General features: G+C 37.5%; 1 protein-coding gene across 1 annotated transcript in view; it reads right to left on the bottom strand.

Annotated features, from left to right (window-relative positions):
• The window catches only part of fndc5b (fibronectin type III domain containing 5b), a 28,549-nt gene extending 12,788 nt beyond the window's left edge, over window positions 1-15,761 (bottom strand). Inside the window, 2 exon segments of the mRNA XM_046844452.1 lie at window positions 1,408-1,523; window positions 15,433-15,761. Coding sequence (XP_046700408.1) covers window positions 1,408-1,523; window positions 15,433-15,550 — 234 coding nt within the window. The 5' untranslated portion in view covers window positions 15,551-15,761.
• Between the last annotated feature and the right edge of the window lie 4,462 nt (window positions 15,762-20,223).

Below are 20,223 nucleotides of genomic sequence, written 5' to 3'. Positions count from 1 at the left end.
GGTTCCATGATGAAGAGATAATCAGTGTAATTCACTTCACCAGTCATAATGTTATGTCTGATCTGCATGTAATTCAGTACCATTTTAAAAAATAAATCCCCTCAACAACTCAAAAATATGTATAACCAATAACAGTGGCAACCCAAAAGAAAACAGGCATTTGGTATAACACAGAACAGAGATTTAAATAGGAGGTTTTAGCTGTTGGGAATTTGTATTACAGGGCAGTCCTAAGTATTTACCTTCTGAATCCTTTTCTCCTTGTGTAGTGTTCCAAACTGGAACTGAACTTTACTCGATTAGGATTTAATGTCATGAATTCTGTACATACATTACATTTGTGGAAAATCCAGGACACGGTCATGGAAAATGAGATATATATTTATGGACTGACAAGGAATATATTTAAAATATGGAATTTAGCATAAAAACAAGATTCAGGCTTTTTTAATCCAATTTCTTGAAGAAAAAAAGAATGTGAAAATGAACAAGAGTGACATAGAAAGTGTCTTTTATAGGCTGCAAATGTGTGGTTATGTAATAAGGTGATGACTTTGCAGTTAGCACTCAGCAAAGTAATGAACCAATTGGGAAAACACCACTGTTTTAAAAAGCAAACCAAAATGAAAGGAAGTAGAACAGGCCATTGTTGGCTTGTTATTGAAACTCAGGGATAGCGTTTGGTCAGGGACTTTGGTGACAAGGCTGTAATGACTTTGTGCTCCAACAGATGGTAATTCTACTCTCCATTACTGGGGGACACAGAGTTACAGCACATCTCCCCAGATCACATATACACTCACAAGCCTGCAATTCGCCATGGTGTCTAAAATATTTCCAGCACATATATCCTGCAAAAGCACTGTGCACTGTATCTACATACAAAAATTAACTAAAACACGTTCAAGATAAACTATGAACAACAGAATTGGGACACCTGATATTTCCAGCTGTAAGCAGTTCTCTTTCAGGAACTCGAGCTGCATCACCAACCCTTTAGGAATGCAGGAGTGCCACTCCTGGCCCCTCTGTTCTTAGACCTAGTTGTGCCCATCCAACCTTGGATCCCTGTTGGTATGTCTTTGAATATGGTAGCATTAAATGTTTCCCTCACTTGAACTAGGAGATCCAAACCTGTTCTAATATGACAATGCCCCTGTGCACAAAGCCAGCTCCAAGAAGAAGTGGCCTGCTATAGAGTTCTGACATCAACCCTGCTGAACACCCTTAAGAGAAACTGCACAGCACAAATCTCCACACTCCAACATCTAGTCAACATCTTCCCAGAGGATTGGAGGTTATTATAACTGTAACTGGAGATTAAACATGGAATGGTATGTTCAAAGTGCATGCATATCTTATGAACAGGTGTCTACAAATTTTTGTCGATATACAGTACATTAATACCTGCTGTGTGATGGCAAACCCGATGACCGGATCTCCCTCGAGGATGTCCCATGTGACCACAGCCGCATTGCCCTCTAAGGTCTTGATGGTCACATTCAGTGGGGCGGATAGGCTGTCTGAAAGCAAAAATCAGAAAAGCAGAGATGGAAAGGTGTTGAGAAAGTGTTTTCTTATACATTTCCACAGCTTTGACTGACAACAGTAAAAGTAAAAGCTGGAAATATATATACCTTCTTTTTGGTACTACTTTCTCTTCCCTCATTTCTATCAACAAATTAAATGGTGTGTGCATTTGGGTGTGTGTGCTTTAGAATGTGGAAAACACTCCACTGCTCCACCTGGTCTTGAGGTCACGGTCAATCAATAGTTCCATTACACTCCACTTTTATTTACTCATGTGGGAGCTCTTCGATTGATATCTGAAAGTGCCTTCGAGTGTTAAACAGTCTGCAAATAAAAGGCGCACAGCCATTTTTTTTCTTTTTGGCGGTACATTTTGTCTGTACGCACAGAAAAGGCATCATGCAGAGAAAAGGCTTTTGCATTCTTATGAATTTCTGTGTGTGTGTGTTGTTTGTCTGCATAATAATGCACTGATAAATAAATCACTGCTGTTGACACCTAGTTATCTCTAAAGTTTTCAGTGCATTAATAGGCAGCGCTGCATAATTTATAAAACCATCCTGAATTCACATCTATTAAAATATAGACGAAAAAATAATTAATGATAAAATGAAAAGGGACCAGCTTGAAGATGTGTCGTCTGCATTAAGAAGCTTCACAGAGACTCACATACACACACACACACACACACACACACACACACACACACACACACACACACACACAAACACTGTTGTTTTTGCCAAAATTCAGACTTTCTGCTTTCATGCTGTGGGGAATGCATATGCTATTTCCGTAACATAATCAAAATCCTTTATTGGCCAAATGCAAGATGCACAATATTTTTAATCTATAATACAGTAATATTACAATACACCTGAAAATACTGAGGAAAAAAACTTCAATGCCAACAAAGAAAATTTAATTGGTTTCAATATTCAAAATATTAATTTATATTTAGATAGATAGATAGATAGATAGATAGATAGATAGATAGATAGATAGATAGATAGATAGATAGATAGATAGATAGATAGATAGATAGATAGATAGAAGGGACGTGCTACCGATGAGATGCAATAAAATTCACCCCTATTATGATGCATAATTTGATTCCAACTTTATGTGTTTGGATGCAATGATGTTTTGATGCTATGTAAATTCAGTATGGTACAGATAGTTCACTTTAATTGTTTTGAATCAGACAGACAGCAAATCATAAATTTACTTAAGTGCCTTTAGACCTCTAATGCATGACCCTTTCACAAACAGCCTTTTGTAGTGCAAAACAACCAAACAAACAAAAAATAATATTAAAACCAGACAGTCTATATTCTATATCAATATTTTATGTAACTCTGAGGAAACGCCTCGGTCTCTGTAGTGTTGTCATTTGTTGTCATATTTACGTAGCAGCAGTGGTGCTGAGAGAAAGCGTTTGAGAAACAGTTTAGTGAGGAGAAATCAATCTGCATAGAAAATAATGGTCACATATCATTGGTCAATTTCAAAATAATAAAAGTATAGCACATTTAGTAATAATTATATATAAATAAATGTAAATCGGTGAAGCCCTATTGTGTATATGTATATCTATATACATATATATTTATCTATATAGCATGTGTGTATGAAAGTATTTGCTGATTTTTTTTTTTGTACATTTGTGACACACATTATAAAGTTTATAAAACATTTTTAATTATACAAAGATAATCCAAGTAAATACAAAATGTTATTTTTTAAACCATAATTAAATATATATTTAATTTTTAAAGGGAATAAAAGCTGTTTTTACCTGCCTACCCCTATGTAAAAAAGTAATTGCCCCCCCTACCTGCTAAATCATTAACTAACAGTGATTAACCACATTTTTCGGAAATCTAAGTTACATTTCACTTGCCACACCCGGCCTGGTTAATGCCAGACATATTGAATAACGAAGTCACTTAAATAGAACCTGTCTGACAAAGTAAAGCACACTAGATCTCAAAAGCAACATATCATGCCACAATCTAGAGAAATTTAAGAACAGATGAGAAACAACATAATTGTCATGTATCAGTCTGCAAACGGTTACAAAGCCATTTCTGTATCTATATAGCTTATGTGTCTATAAGATCATGTGTGCTTTTTGAACATCCCATTCCACATTTGGTCCCCATTTCCTGTTCTAACAGCCTCCACTCTTCTGGGAAGATTCGATTGTGGAGTGTGCTTGTGGAGATTTGTGCTCATTTAACCACAGGGCATTAGTAAAGTCAAGTACTGATGTAGGTGAGGTGAGGAGGCCTGGGGTGCAGTCAGTGTTCCAATTCATCTTAAGGTCTTAAGGGTTGAGGTCAGAGCTCTATAGCAGGCTGCTAATGATGTGACCCATATAAACTATATCTTTATGGTGTTTACTTTGTGCACAGAGGCATTTTTATGCTTGAATTATGTTTGGGGAAGAATTACATATGGCTGGAAAAGCAAGGTGTCTCCATTATATAGTGGAAAACGTTCATGTTTAATAATGAGAGTTAAAAGAAGTTGATAATTACAGCTGTAATGATGAGGATTCTTGACCTTTAAGGATGTAATGTTGCCTGCTTTATACCTTGTTTCAGCACAATGTCTAAATTTGTTCTTCAAAGATTTCGAAAGATTTTGAAAGATTTTAGCAATAATACCCAGTACAGTTTTACTGTAAAACCTAAAATAATGCAAAAAAGAAAATCCTCATGAATTGCAACTATATGACTGTTTGATTTATTAGAAATTAAGGCTGTCCAGTTTGTAACACGTAGCCATTTCTACCAAATAGATTATTGCCTGGCAATTAAAGTTTATGACACGGCAATAAAGTTTCTATAAAATCAAGTGCTGAGCGACAACACTTCCTGTCCTTTGTTGTTCATTTAAGACTTGAATAATATAAAGTGCATTTAATTAACACAGTTTCAGTGTCTCAGTCGATGTTTATGGGTGGTCAACGTATACCCCAGTGAACACTTTGTACTTAAGCAAACTGTAATAGACTGTTCCTGAGACTAATAGTTTTTTATTGTATTCGACATTTTCCTTTGCTTATACATTTGAATTACTGGGAGCTTTACTGGTAGAATTAGTGAGGTTAAGGTATTAACCTTAACACTACTTGAACGCTTTCAATTGTAGTGCTCTTTTGTAGGACTCTAAACATTTCCTATTGGTTTCTGACTGTGGGTAAAATTTTGTTGAATAACGTGCCCTAAAATGAGCAAAGTACAATAAACATACACAATATGTTAAAACTAACATGTAAACGCAAATAAATTTTAACGGCACAAATTTTATTAACGCTCGATTAATGCGTGCGCATTTCTGATTGACCGTTTTTATCAAAAATATAAATAAATAAATATAAAAGAGGCGAAATTAAAACCTTCAACGCAACAGATTTGTTCTTTACTCAAAAAAAAAAAAAAAAAAACTCCACCGAAAAACATTTTATTATCAATAAACATTTGTTTAGTCTCAAATCAAGCACCAAAAACCACCATGGTGCACACATTTGGCAATTAAAACCATCCGTGTTGTGTCCTGATGATTTATTTAATTTAAAACACCACAATTACTTTAAAACATTTGCAAGAATATTTATTCATGCTCTATGTTGCGTAGGGTTTCACTAATAATAAGCATACATTTGCATAAATCATCTATATTTGTTTATGCCCATTTTGATGAATTAAAAACTTGATAAGTATTAATTTAATGTACATTTGAAGCAGATAAAAATGTATAAATAAGTTGCGATTAATCGTGAGTTACTGTAACTCATGACATCACGCGATTATTCGCAATTAAATATTTGAATCGATTGACAGTCCTAGCTAAAAATAACACTTTTTGTTGCACAATGTTGTATTTAATTAATCAATTTGTCAATAGTAATATTAAAAAATACACAAATCTTATGGTTGAGTGGCCACAAACTTTTGTTCATATCATGTTTAATCCATCATGTTCTTCATCATGTTGGTTTCTTAGTTACGTTGAAAGACAATTACATTTATACCGATGTGCTAACTACAAAACAATTTTTTCTTTTTGTTTTTTGGATGGGGGTTGTTGTGCATTGTGTTGTGTTTTGTTAATTATGAGAGCCCAGATTTTTCCCTTTCTGTGTATAGAGGTTACAGAGATCAACAATGTACACTGAGAGTAATCTGATTAATGGTGTATTTTGCAGAATTTTGGGTCACACAGGTGCCTGCATCATTGTGGAAAGCCACAAATTGTCGTGATAATTTAGATGATGGCAACAATGCCAACGTGGCCCCGCAAGGACCGCATGAGTAGCCCGCGTTTTCTAAAAATAACTGTTTCCTACTTTGTTAAATCATTTTTGATAATTATTATGAGAAATCATTAACATGATCAGTGTCTTCACATAGATGAATATCATAATTATTAATAATAACATATAATAAAAGGTAAATTGAGCAAATTTGTTATTTCAGATCAAACTAAAAACTGTGTGTATCAAACCTGTATCCCTTCACATCAATCGGTACCCAAGAAGTAGCTCGCAGTTTCTAAAAAGTTGGTGACCCCTGCTATAAATATTGTTAATACAACTGGAGTATAGCAGCAGTACCAGGTCTTAAATTTAAAACCCTGGATATACTACCAAGTTTCACACTAATATCATCTCTGGGATAAACTCTGCACTCACCTACTGACCTCGTTGAATTTTTACAGGGTGTTCGTTTTCACACTAGAAGTTACACATATGGTCAGTTCAAAAGCACGCCAATACCTTTTTCCAGTTTCATACAGTTTCATCTTCTGCTTCCTTCCCCCCAGTTTTACAGCAGTAGTGTATGTGTGTGTGTGTAAGTGTGATTGGGTGATGATACATGGCCAGGTCACCATTTCACCACCTGAGCCTGCTGCAGTGATTTATTCTGCAAGGACTGAAAGCTCAGGTTCCTGGCATGGATCGACTTCCTCCTCCTGAGCCCTTGGCACTGCTAGGTCTTGTAAATATGCATCCAAATGTTATATTTCTTTGGCCTGTGAAGCTTAATGGTGGTATATTTACTGCATCAAAACCTACTAACACAGAACGTGTTGAGATCTTAGTGCTATTTTGTGAAAAAAAAACTCAATCAAAAGGCTCTTGCCAAGTGAAAAAACAAGCATGTGGAAGTTTCACAAAATGTATAGGCAGCGTGTCAAAGTTAAGCATTCAGTACAGCACAATGTTGCATTGTTCGTGCGTCAAAACGTGATTGCAGACAGCTTTTCACAATGCTACGGAACAATCAGCCACAAGAGGATGAAGTGAGAGGGAGCAGACCTGCCTGATTAGTGGATACAATCACATCTCGTCAACTCATTTTTATTAGCATTTGTGTACAGTAAAGATGGAACATTTCTGCATTAAAATGGACAAAAAGTGGTGTCCCTCTAAGCTGCATCAAACTTTAAATGCCACCCGAAAAACCCTAAATGTTTTTGCCATATTTGTCTTTTTCTTCTTCTTCTTTCGACTTCCCATTAGGGGTCGCCACAGCGGATCATCCGTCTCCATACCCTCTGTCCTCTACATCTGCCTCTTTCACCCCAACTACCTGCATGTCTTCCCTCACCACATCCATAAACCTCCTCCTTGGTCTTCCTCTTTTCCTCCTTCCTGGTGGCTCCATCCTCAGCATTCACCTACCGATGTACCCCATGTTCCTCCTCTGCACATGTCCAAACCATCTCAATCTCGCTTCCCTCACCTTGTCTCCAAACGTCCTACATGTGCTGTCCCTCTAATAAACTCATTTCTAATCTTGTCCATCCTCGTTATTCACTGTATCCTGGGTTGTAATTGCAGCAATATAACATTTACAATATTACACAAATCAAGGTCTTAGATTGTGAATATTGATTTCATCAGAGGTTGAAAGAGTAATGAAATATTCTACTCAAGTAACAGTACTGTTATTCAATTAAATTGTACTTAAGTTCAAGTTACTGGACTGAAAATCTACTCAAGTAAAAGTTAAAAGTAGCTCATTTAAAATTTGTGGGGAAATTTAGAGTTTAATTAAAGGAACACCTTTACAAAGTAAAGTGCAATAAATAAATAAAAAACAATGACTTAAATCTAATGTTGTTTCGCAGCAGAAGAAATTATCTCCTGTTGTAATGTCATTTATGATAATAAGACAAATCGCAAATTCAGATTCAGACAGTAAACCAAAGCATTAAACAACTTTTAACTGCGGATGTTACGGATAGGATATAAAATGTAGTTAAGTACAATACTTCAAACTAAACATTCTTAAGTAAAAGTAAAATGACACATTTTTATAACTACTTTCAAAAAGTAGAAGTACATAAAACAACTACTCAATTACAGTTGCACGAGTAAATGTAATTAGTTACTTTCCATCTTTGGATTTTATGGAATAAGATCAATTTAATTTAATAAATAAAAAAAATACATTGTTTTACATTCAAAATAAAATATATACAAAGTTGCATCCATCAGATTAATGTCTGTGGTGTTAAAACAATGAATGTCGATTGTGTGTGTGTGTGTGTGTGTGTGTGTGTGTGTGTGTGTGTGTGTGTGTGTGTGTGTGTGTGTGTGTGTGCTTGTATGTAAAGGTCAGTGCAGGCGATGCAGATGTCAGTGTAGTGTATATCAAGACGTGTTGTACTTTGTAATAAATGCACATTTTTTGCTTTAAAAAATAATTATCCGTATATACAATTTAAGGGACAGAAAATAGGCATGCATGAAATCTGATAATAAATGCTGTGCTAACAAAAAAAAAATTACATGAATAAAATAGCCATGAAATAGCCATTACATATTACCAAATAAAGAGAAAGGTCAGGACCCTAAAAATAGCAGCGGTGAAAGTAAATTATCGTCACAGAGATGAGCTTTGTTGCAAGTTTCTAGAGAAAAATTCTGAAACCAATTATTTCCTATACAGAGAATGTGCCCCAAAATGGAGAGCCTTGAATAGATGCTGAAAGTGAAATGTAATTATGGACCTTTTCAAAGTGTCTGTATCTGCCCTGATCTATCTCAGCTACTGTGGAGAGAGTGTTCAGAATAGGCAAATATCCAACTTTGACAACTTCTGTGACTGTAGATAACTTGCGCAATGTTTGACTGAGCGTGAAATGTGCTGAGAATAAAGTGATTTGTGCTCATTCAGCCATAAGGGCTTAATAAAGTAAGGTACAGATGTAGGAAAAGAGGCCTGTGGTGCAATCAGTGTTCAAATTCATCATAAAGGTGTTTAGTAGGGTTGAGGTCAGAGCCGTATAGCAGGCCACTCAAGATCTTTCACTCCAACCTAGATAATGCATATCTTTTTTTTAAGAGCTGGCTTTGTGCACAGGGGCATTGTCATGCTGGAATATGTTTGGGTCTCGTATTTTAGTGAAAATTTAATTATACTGCCTTTAAAGACATCCCATACACTTGTGCCACACTTTGTGGTAACTGTTTGGGGAAGATCCAGATATGGATGGATTAGTAAAAAACTTTTGTCTGTATAGTGTATCTTACTGTATAGAGATTCTTTTTCAAAAGCAAAACAAGGTACCTTTTTGTATCTTTTTGTATGTATGTAGTGTCATGTATTAAGAGCAAAAAACAGTCTGTAAAGAATGTAAAACACTATACCTTGTAAATAAAAGACTAAATAAACCTAAACCTAGACAAAACCGGCAGCATGGAAAGACAAAACAATAACAATGTTTTTAGATAAACAAAAAACAATAAGTGCAGTTAACTGTATATATATATATATATATATATATATATATATATATATATATATATATATATATATATATACACACACACACACACACACACACACACACACACACACACACACAATTCGTCAGTTCATTACACTAGTGCTCTATGATGTTGAGGTTTGAGGATGGACAGGATTAGAAACAAGTTTATTAGAGGGACAATACATGTAGGACGTTTTAGAGACAAGGTGAGGGAGGCAAGATTGAGATGTTTGGACATGTGTAGAAGAGGGACTATAGGGTATATTGGTAGGAGAATGCTGAGGATGGAGCCACCAGGAAGGAGGAAAAGAGGAAGGTCACGGAGGAGGTTTATGGATGTGGTGAGGGAAGACATGCAGGTAGTTGGTTTGAAAGAGGCAGATGTAGAGGACAGAGGGTATGGAGACGGATGATCCGCTGTGGCGACCCCTAATGGGAACAGCCGAAAGAAGAAGAAGAAGAAGAAGATTACACTATTGCTCTATCATACATACAAATGCTAAGGATTGTTAGACATGGATCTGTTACAAAGTGGCTTGTGGGAGTGTACTACTTAGTGTGGTACTTCTAGAATATAGAAAATATGTATATGGTGTACCTAAATAGTTGCTGGCTTTTCGGGTTACATAACTGAAAGCTTCCCTCAATTCCACAAGGAACACCACTGCGTTGCTTTATAAAAGCCGGGATTTTACTAAAGATTTGTCTTATAAAACACTGTTAAACTTCATAACAATAACCAAAATGTGCAAACCCTTATCATATCTAGATCTACGTATGAATGCGTCTTTTAAACATCCAGGCAGCATGTCCTTTTATCGTGTTTGCTTAATCCAATGTATATTTGTCAGTTGTACCTATACAGCATGGTGTCTGTGCAAAGTAATTAATTTATCACCTGCAGTGTGATCTACTGCAGCCTAAATATCACTCGGAGGAGCAAATCAATACCACCATAGGGCAGATATTAAATCTATTCGAAGCTCAATTTTGCCAATACAAGACAAAATAAAAGGATTCTTTTGACACAAAGAGATAATATTGCAATACAGTGAGAAAACATCTTAAAATAATTACTACCTTGAACGTTATTAGATTCAATACGTGCCATATAAACCGAGTACCCTACAATGTCTACAATCTCATTTACTATGTGTTCACGTTGTGTTTTTCACCGCGTCTAATCAGAGTTTTGTAGTTGACACCTAATTACATACAGTGGAACATTTCTGAGAGTGTCACTAAAATCCAAAACGTATTGTGCAAACAACCTAATTTATGCATTGTCTCCTTTCTTTTCCACTATGTATACAACTTTTAGTCATGCAATTGGAAGTCTTCAGCAAAACATCCACTAACAAGCAAGTTGCACATGCAAATCAGCTCGTCTTGGCATTTTAGTCCATCAGGGCCTCTGTGTCTACAAGTTTACACCACATTGTCTCGTGTGTTGTGGAATGATAATCGATGATAAGCATATGTATGGGATAATCCAAGAGGCAAGAGATGCACTGTATGTTCCTTTTGTTCATATGCATCAAATTCTGCAATTTAACAGCATGAAGTTTTACTATGACAAAAACAAATATATGAATGTAGAGATGCTCCACTTTATTTTCATTCAAAAATAACCATGAATAAACATGAACAACAGCTTTCCACATTATTGGCATCTGTTTTTTCCAAACATTGAGCTGAAATACTTTAAGTATTTCCTCTTGTAAAACTTACCATAATTTCCGGACTATTAAGCGCACCCAAATATAAGCCGCACCCACTGAATTTGACAAAGATTTGTATTTTGAACATAAATAAGCCACACTGAATCAAATGAACTTTACACAGGCTTTAATGAAAGACAGTGTCTGTAACACGGCTTGTATCTAAACAGTAGCCTACCAAGAAATTAATTGTTCTCTGTCTTCCTCCTTCCTTTCACAACAATTTCTCTCTGGAGTTTTTCTTTGGCATCGTGCGTTTAAAAATCACCATCGGTGAAGCTTTTCTCCCGATGCCGTGCAGCTCAGAACACAGGTAAAGTGTGTTTTTTTCATGCCCGGTTGTTTTCAACGTGACGAATGATTCGCATTTCCTGTTGACAGCCCGAGTGAGAGGCAGGTCAAACGTCAGAGGAACCTCATCCATATTTATGATTCAGTGGATTCAGTGGGAGTGCATCTAAATTAAATATAACGTTTTTTTTCATTGGTTCACCTGAACCCGTTCATTGGTCTAATGTTATGGGGCTCAGTGTTTTGGCTTGAAGTTTGTGAAACGGGGAAAAACACAGGAAAAATCCATATATTAGCCGCTTCATTGTTTAAGACGCAGGGTTCAAAGCGTGGGAAAAAAGTAGCAGCTTATAGTCTGGAAAATACGGTAAGTTTTCTTTCCGACCTTGTGATCATGTTCTTCCCAAAGCAGTTCAATAGGATTTAGGTGCGGTCACTGGTCAATTGTATGGTGTTGAAGTATGGAATGGTAGCCATATTGGGTCAGTATTTCTTCCATCTCTAATTTGAATGAAGACCTTGTTTCTGTGTGAATGATGTACACAGAAATAAGCACCAAAACATCTTTAAACCATTAAGCTTCCACCTCCATGCTTGACTGTAGGTGTGTGGCAGTCTGCTTACATCTTTTCTTCTGTTCTCCACCTTACATATGCTCTTCTTTTGGAGCCAAACGTTAAATTTGGACTTATCTGTCCACAAAATCTATTTGTCTGTCTCTCTGTCTTTCTATTAAAAATGAATCAAAACCTTTGGACCAGACAGAATCGAGCAAAGGATTCTGTCTGTTTTTGAATGTCCGTCTATCCATGAATGCATGCAGCCATCTATCTGTCTATCTGTCTAAGTTATACACAAGATCTCGCTATATACTATTTACGGTCTCATCACATGGTCCTGCACTGTGCTATTAAATATTTCACCGGCTGTCTGCTGTGCCACTGTGAAAAGTGAAAAGTGTCTGCAAACATTACTACTGAGAAGGACAGTCTGCTGCTGTCTGAGCAGCATCACTGATATTGTCATGTCTCTGTGAAAACCTAATATGAGAAAAAAATTGATCGCTGTGGATTTCTAAATGCTTTTTTAGTGCTTCTCCAATGCCTTTTCTTATTTCTCATAGTGTGCTGTTGTATGTAGTGAGTGTCGGCTGCACTTCAGACTGACTGCAAGTGTCGAGGCTGAGCGGATTAAACCTCTGATCTCCGAACTTCAAATCTCAGCCAAATGCGTCACTTTCTCTTACATGATGACTCAGTCAGCAAAGACATTCCCAGAGTATAACTCAATAATGTGCAAGGAGCTGTCCCTAGGTCCAGATCAAATTCCTCAATCTTAGAAATGATGGTTTGATTATGTCTGTACCATTTGTGTCCTCGGTTTTTCTCAACAATTGCTAAATTTGTAAATTTACAAATTTGGAAATGTATAAATAACTATTATATGACTTGCACAATATTAATCTTTATAAACAGATCTTTTAATCTGGATCACTAATGAATTCAAAGCTTGTCCTGCTTGCATGTGATGCCAGCATATACACACCTTGGGCCAATTCAGTGTAGCCAGGTAATTTGTATTTTTCTTGGAGGTGAGAGGAAAGCAGTGAACCCTGAGGAATCCCACACAGGTAGATAGAAAAGAAACATTAAACTCCAAAGACACAGTAACCCAAAATTGTAACCCAAAACTGCATAACAAAATAAAAACCAAGCTTTTTACAGCCAGAAACTTTTCTTTGTCATTGTGAACATTTTATAGTGAGTTTATTTAATTGATTAAAATCTGCAGAAAATTAAATTAAATAAAACTTAAAGTAAAACTAATCAAGTTAAAGTAGAAATAATTTTTTCTGAATTGTTAATTAATTAATATTTAGAAATTGTAGGAATAATATATATATATATATATATATATATATATATATATATATATATATATATATATATATATATATATTTTTTTTTTTAAATACACAGTGCTCACTGAATATTACAAAAAGCAAAAAGCCATGCATATTAAAGGCACAACTGAAATCAAATGAAGTATAATTAACCTGAACTTTTTTTTTTTTTTTTTCAAATTTTATATTTTTAGATTTAATATATTATATAGAATTTTCCCGTTTTCTACCTGTACAGAACTAAAAACTGGTTAATAGAAATTTTATTTTAATTTATGTATTTTATTGCATTTTATTTGTATATTTCATTTTTTTATATATTTTTTTTCTTTGCTTTTATTGTATTTTCTTTTATGTTTGCATTTAACTACACTGTGTATATACAGTTGTGTATATGACAAATATAATTGTAATAATAATAATAATAATAATAATAATAAAAGAGACTTCATACAAAGACTGTGTAAAAAAAATAGTAAATAAATAAAACTCATTTTTAGAGGCTATATTACTAAAGAAGTTATCTTTTTATAGTAAATATATTTTCTTGAAAATTCAAAATTTCTAGATTTAACACAACAGCCCAGCTCCAATTTCCAGAATTTGTCCCAAATGTGTATGCTCTGTTAAACATACCAGTGTCATGACTGTTTACAATAACACACTATATGGGCATAAGGTGTCCACAAACTTTTGTCAGTATAATTGTATAGAATAAAGACTAAGTATTTTTTGAAAACTGCAGTGTTCTCTCAGACGTATCAGATCCAAAAAGACCCCAGTGATTTAAAGCGATGACCTGAGCAATTCATGTTTTGGTTTTCCATCATCACACCTAGCAAAGAGCTGAAGTCTTACACCTGCGGAGTTAATCAGGGCTTCGAGTACATTTGCTGCCTGTTGGCATCACCCGCTGCTTTTGTTGTGGGTCTTTGTTACACAGCATGCCTGTAAACTAAACATTTTTTTCCTTCCCAGAGGATAGCGTGATGGCATTAAAGTGATCTAGGGAACGTGGAGAAGTAAACAGGCCTTGCTTTAGTTCCCTTCCTGTACATGTACAGCAGCTCTGTTCTCTGCTGGCTTCCTGATGAAAGCGATGATGAGAGATGATGGAGTTGCTCCACTTTACATGAAAGAGAAGTGCCGACTCTTTGTGCTCGCTCTCACGACCCCAGAGGTTCAAAAGAGGTTATAGAGAAAACATTTTTTTAAGTAAAAACTCCTTTTTGAATACACTTCTCGTTCTTTATTTTTGTTCATCTAGGTTTTAAAAGATTTCTGCTCCAGTCCAGCAGTTTACATGGAAATTTAATTATTTATAATTGATTAATATTGTATTATATGATTAATATTGACTTCACTTTTTGCAGGATTATTGCTGTGCACAATTATTATTTTTTTGGTAGATTGGATCTGGACCCCAATCCCCCCCCACACCCCGCCCCCATGCACACACAAGCACACACAAATCCAATCATTAAATATTATTATGAAATGCATGATTCTTGGTTCTCTTGCAGAATGTAAAATGTACTGTATTCCCTTTAATAGAATGTTGTCACCTTTTCTGACCATCAAGCATCAGCAGCTGGCATCTTTACCACAGAATCCCAGAGCAATCAGGACAAATGCGAATTCATTTAGTTAATGTGAAGGGCTCCCAGGTGACTGTCTATTGATCAGAGGAATGAAAACGGTGTGTCTAATCTAATGCATTTGTTTAACACACTGTTTGATAGCGTGATGCTTGTGCATGCAGCAGTGTGAGTGTGTGTGTGCGTGTGTGTGTCTGTGTTCTTTCGGCTATAAGGTACATTTAATCAATCAGATCAGCAGAATAAAACAAAGCTCGATTGCATCCTCGATTTGTATCCTGCAAACTTCCTTTCTGAAGCATTTGCCTCCTGGTACCTCCAGTCTATATCAGATAAAAAGATGAATCAGTGTAAACACACACACACACACACACACACACACACACACACAGGCTGCATGACTGGGGATCAAATGGATTTCGGATTGAACACTGTTACTGTCCTTCTCCACGGGTGTGATGAACAGGTTGTAGTGCATCATTTACTCTGGTCGCATCCTCAACATGTCCAATTGCATTGGATGCAACAGACAGACAGACAGGCAGGTAGGCATTAGTCCTGGAGCCGAGCGCATGCACTGCTGCAGACGCACACTTACCGGCGCGGACCGGAGACGCCAGCATGCAGGCGAGCAGCAGCAGCAGCAGCAGCGGCGGCGGTGGCGGTGGTGGCGGCAGGAACGCAGCAGCAGCAGCTGAGGAGCTTTTTCCTCCCATCCTTCCCGGGATCCGTTACATTCCGCCCGCTCAGCCTCCAAGCCCATTTACTCGCGCGGGAACGTCCGCAGCTCACACTGACAACCTAACGGTACCTAATAACCCCGCGCAGCGCCTGCTCATGGCGGCGAACACGGAGAGGCTGAATAACTCTCCACGCATAAGAGAGAGAGAGAGAGAGAGAGAGAGAGAGAGAGAAAGGGAGAAAGAGGGGGAGAGTGAGAGGGGAGAGAGAGAGAGAGAGAGAGAGAACGCGTCTGGTATGTGCGCGGGCCGATTACACGCACCGCCGGGTTTTAGAATGACGTGGACTATCACATAATATAACTCTCTATCTATCTATCTATCTATCTATCTATCTATCTATCTATCTATCTATCTATCTATCTATCTATCTATCTATGTCCCACACTGTAGATCCAAACTAACACTTCTCCCTCCTTCATTATCTCCCTCTTTGTCTCTCCATCTCTTTGTATCTGTCCATGCATATATTTAGTTCTTTGTCTTATTCTCATTCTTTCTCTCTGCTTTATGACTAACAGGCAGTGTTGAGGACGCACGCCACACCGCAGTACCACGCACTGCACACTTTTACCCTCATATAACACACACTCTTCACAACATAATGGATGTGAATGTTGTTTGCGTTCCAGTGACTGATGTAAGTGGCAAAAAAACATCTCTTCAATCCCGAATGTTAATCTAACCGCCCCTGCGACATCCTCCTGGCTGAATTGCTGAGAAAAGTCAGCCGGGTGACACGAGATAGTGGATTCATAAATCAATGAAGACAAACAGTGTGATGAGTGTTCACTGTGTTCAGGCTGAGCACACTAGGTGCAAGAGGCTAAACCTTCATGGGTTCCATATTGAAGAGTTCACAGGAACAGAGGAAGTGACAACAATGCTGACATTGCAAAAGAAGTTCATCAGCAACTTTTTTTATCGAGTGCTTTAAGAATGTCACTGAACTGTTAATTTGACCTGAATGTGCTTCTGATGCATTTAGGAAAATAAAATGAGAAAATCGTTCAAGTCCTCGCGGTTATGATAAACTGGCTCGGCCAAACATGCCAGCTAAGGGATTTCATAATCTAAAGTATTAACCCCCTGTCCACATATTGTCAATAAAAGGAAATGAAATGGCATTCCACCAAAAGCCATCAAGTGTGATTAGTGCTGGGGTTTGAAATGATGTACCTCACAGTTGATATATCTTAAAAGCTTATGATCCTTGATTTCCACTGCACAAGTTAAATACTTGAAAAAATTATACTTGGAATGTTTCCAAAACAATCTGTCCTTCAGGCATCAAGGTCAACAAATAAGATTCAGAGTTGCCTAAGCAGAAGCCTGGGTTTCAGTGGGTTTCAGATCTAGCACAAAAAAGCTTTACCCAAACCAACTGTGAACTGATTTTTCTATGAGTCCGATGTCCAACCAAGCAAAATTGTCTAGGGCAGTAGGTCCAGGGCATTAATGTGGCCATGGATCAAACCCTGTTGTTACACAACATGACTGTTGAACCTGGCGTACACTCTGACCCATGACTTCCCTACATGCTGACATAATGCAAAGAAAAGCATTTCCTTGCTAACAATAAGGTCATGCTTCATTCCATTCTGTCATCCAATCGTGATTTCATTACATGGAGGTGTGAGCTGGTGTAACACTGGCGGGCTGAAGGTGTTATAGCACAATTGTGACTTGCTGATGGGTGCCAAAAGGCTTCTTATGTTGCTCTTATTGAGTGGTTAAATAGAAATAGAATAGAAATATACTACTACTTCTACAACAACTGGTAGTCAAACTTCTTCTTTCAGCTGCTCCTGTTAGGGGTCGCCACTGTGGATCCATTCTAATCTGCCTCTTTCAAACCAACTACCTGCATGTCTTCCCTCACCACATCAATAAACCTCCTCACTGGCTTTTCCTCCTTCCTGGTGGCTCCATCCTCAGCATTCTTCTACCGATATACCCTATGTCCCTCCTCTGCACATGTCCAAACCATCTCAACCTTGCCTCCCTCACCTTGTTTCCAAAACGTCCTACAGGCACGTTTCCAATAAATTCGTTTCTAATCCTGTCTATCCTCGTCACTCCCAATGAACATATCTGCATCTTTAACTCTGCTACCTCTAGCTCCGCCTCCTGCCTTTTTGTCAACGCCACTGTCTTTAAACCATACAACATAGCAGGTCTCACGACAATCCTATAAACTTTCCCTTTTACTCTTGCAAAAACCCTTCTATCAAAAATCACTCCTGCTATCACTCTTCTCCACCCTCTCCACCCTGCCTGCACTCTTTTCTTCACTTCTCTAACACACTCTCCATTACTCTGCACTGTTGACCCCAGGTACCTAAACTCAGCCACCTTCACCACCTCTTCTCACTGCAACCGCACCACTTCACTGCCCTCCCTCTCATTCACACACATGCACTCTGTTTTACTCCTACTGACTTTCATTCCCCTTCTCTCCACGTACCTCCACCCATACAGGTTTTTCTCAACCTGCTTCCTACTCTCTCCACAAATAACAATATCATCCGCAAACATGATCGTCTACGGAGACTCCTGTCTGATCTCATCCGTGCAACCCAGATGAGGATGAGGTTCCCTCTTGATTCTGGTTCCTCTCAAGGTTTCTTCCTTATGCCGTCTTGGGAAGTTTTCCCTGCCACCGGCTTGCTCATCAGGGACAAACTTACACTTATAAAGAACATAATATTAATTTTTATCACCACATTATCCGTGTAAAGCTGCTTTGAGACAATGTTTATTGTTAAAAGCGCTATACAAATAAAAATGAAATTGAAATAGGATTATAAAAAATAATAAAAAATTTAATAGAACTTGTCTATCACCACTGTAAATAGGAAGGGGCTCAAAGCCGATTCTTGATGTAGTCACGCCTTTACCTTGAACCAGACTGTCGTTCCTACTGCACACGTTACTCTTGTCACACTGTCCTTATACATGTCCTGCACCACCCTCACATACTTCTCTGCCACAACAGACTTCCTTATACAATACCACAACTCCCCTTTAGGCACCCTGTCGTACGCTTTCTCTAAATCCCAATCACACAATACAACTCCTTCTGCCCTTCTCTACACTTCTCCATCAACATTCTCAAAGCAAGTATTGCATCTGTAGTGCTCCTCCTTGACATGAAAACATACTGTTGCTCACAGATGCATATTTGATTTGGTACGCTGGATGCCCATTTCTAACGCAACCCTCCCCATTTTTTTGGGCTTTGGATTAACACTCATGGTGCACAAGCCATCAGGGATAGTGGTAGCTCAGTGGTTAAGGTGCTGGGTTACTAATCGGAAGGTCAGGGGTTCAAACCCCGGTATTACCAAGCTGCCACTCTTGGGCCCTTGAGCAAGACCCTTAACCCTCTGTGCTCCAGGGGTGCCATTTCATGGCCAACCCTGTGCTCTGACCCCAGTTTCTGAGCAAGCTAGGATATGTGAAAACCACATATAGCTGGAAAAGTCAGGTGTCCATTTCTCTATATATATGTTCTACTGTAAATGTCTTTTAATTTATTTGTACTTTTATTGGCTTCTCGCAGCTATATAGTTTTGAAACTTTATATAGTAAAATTTCACCATGTCAAGGGCTTTCCCACCTATTAAACACATAATTTCTAAAATGTTTATTTTTTATTTAATTATTGCAGTGTTTTCATTACCTGCCCCATGAACATGTCTGCTATTGCTATCGAGTGAGTTAAACGACACAAGTCACCACCTCGATTAAATCTTCTGTTGTTGCTTTTCCTGTTAGCCTGGTTGAAATCCAAGCACACAAACTAACCCAGCATTGATTTGTTACACTAATTGAAAGTGAAGGTAAACTGGTGACACAGCTCTTCTTGCAGTTGAGGATTTTTTTTAGCATAATTGATCTGGGACCTGAAGTGTCTTCGCAAAGACAAATTGCATCTCGTAAGCTGCTTTTAATGGCACACATGACCAGTCGATATCGTAGCCTCTCCAACAAATCTCTCGTATAATAGATATAGCTCATATTCAGAAGCCTGATTAATTCACTCGAAGCCATACATCCATCTTGTTTTCAAAGTACAAACAAATGGAGTGCGTTAGAACAAATTGAAAACTAGTGCATGTGAAATGAGTTATCCAGGGAGAACAAGGGAGAACTAGCCTTTACGGATAATCAGCTCAATTCACAATCGAGGTGAATATATCTTTTCATTGTAAAAAGCTAACAAAAAACGGAGGCTTGAAGTTGTAGAGTTGGCTCTCAGACAGTCTGTCTTCTCTGGGGATTGGAAGTGTTGCTGTTTTTATTGAAGTTGAGCTTTGGAAAATAGATCCGTATGTGTTGGGGAGTTTTTGAAACTGGTGTGAAGTTTAATTTGTCTCTTTCAGATGCTCAGGCAGGTCCAGAGAGAATTTCTGGTTCCCTCTTTCCCCCCAAAGCATCATCTCAAGGCACACAAACTCTAAGCACCATATGACTGATGGTCACACATTGATGCACAGTCAGTTATTTTGCAGTGAAAAAAAAAAAACAAGAGTGAGATTTTCCCCAGGTGTCTCTTGTGGGACTGAAAAGTACATCTTAAAAAATAAAGTTGTTTATATGGAAATAAGTTATGGGGACAAACGTTTGTGGACATTTACATTTAC

The sequence above is a fragment of the Silurus meridionalis genome, chromosome 29, assembly GCF_014805685.1.
Source record: "Silurus meridionalis isolate SWU-2019-XX chromosome 29, ASM1480568v1, whole genome shotgun sequence".
In the NCBI taxonomy this organism is placed as follows: Eukaryota; Metazoa; Chordata; class Actinopteri; order Siluriformes; family Siluridae; genus Silurus; species Silurus meridionalis.
Note: the sequence above shows the minus strand (reverse complement) of the source record. Positions and strands in the feature narration are given on the sequence as shown.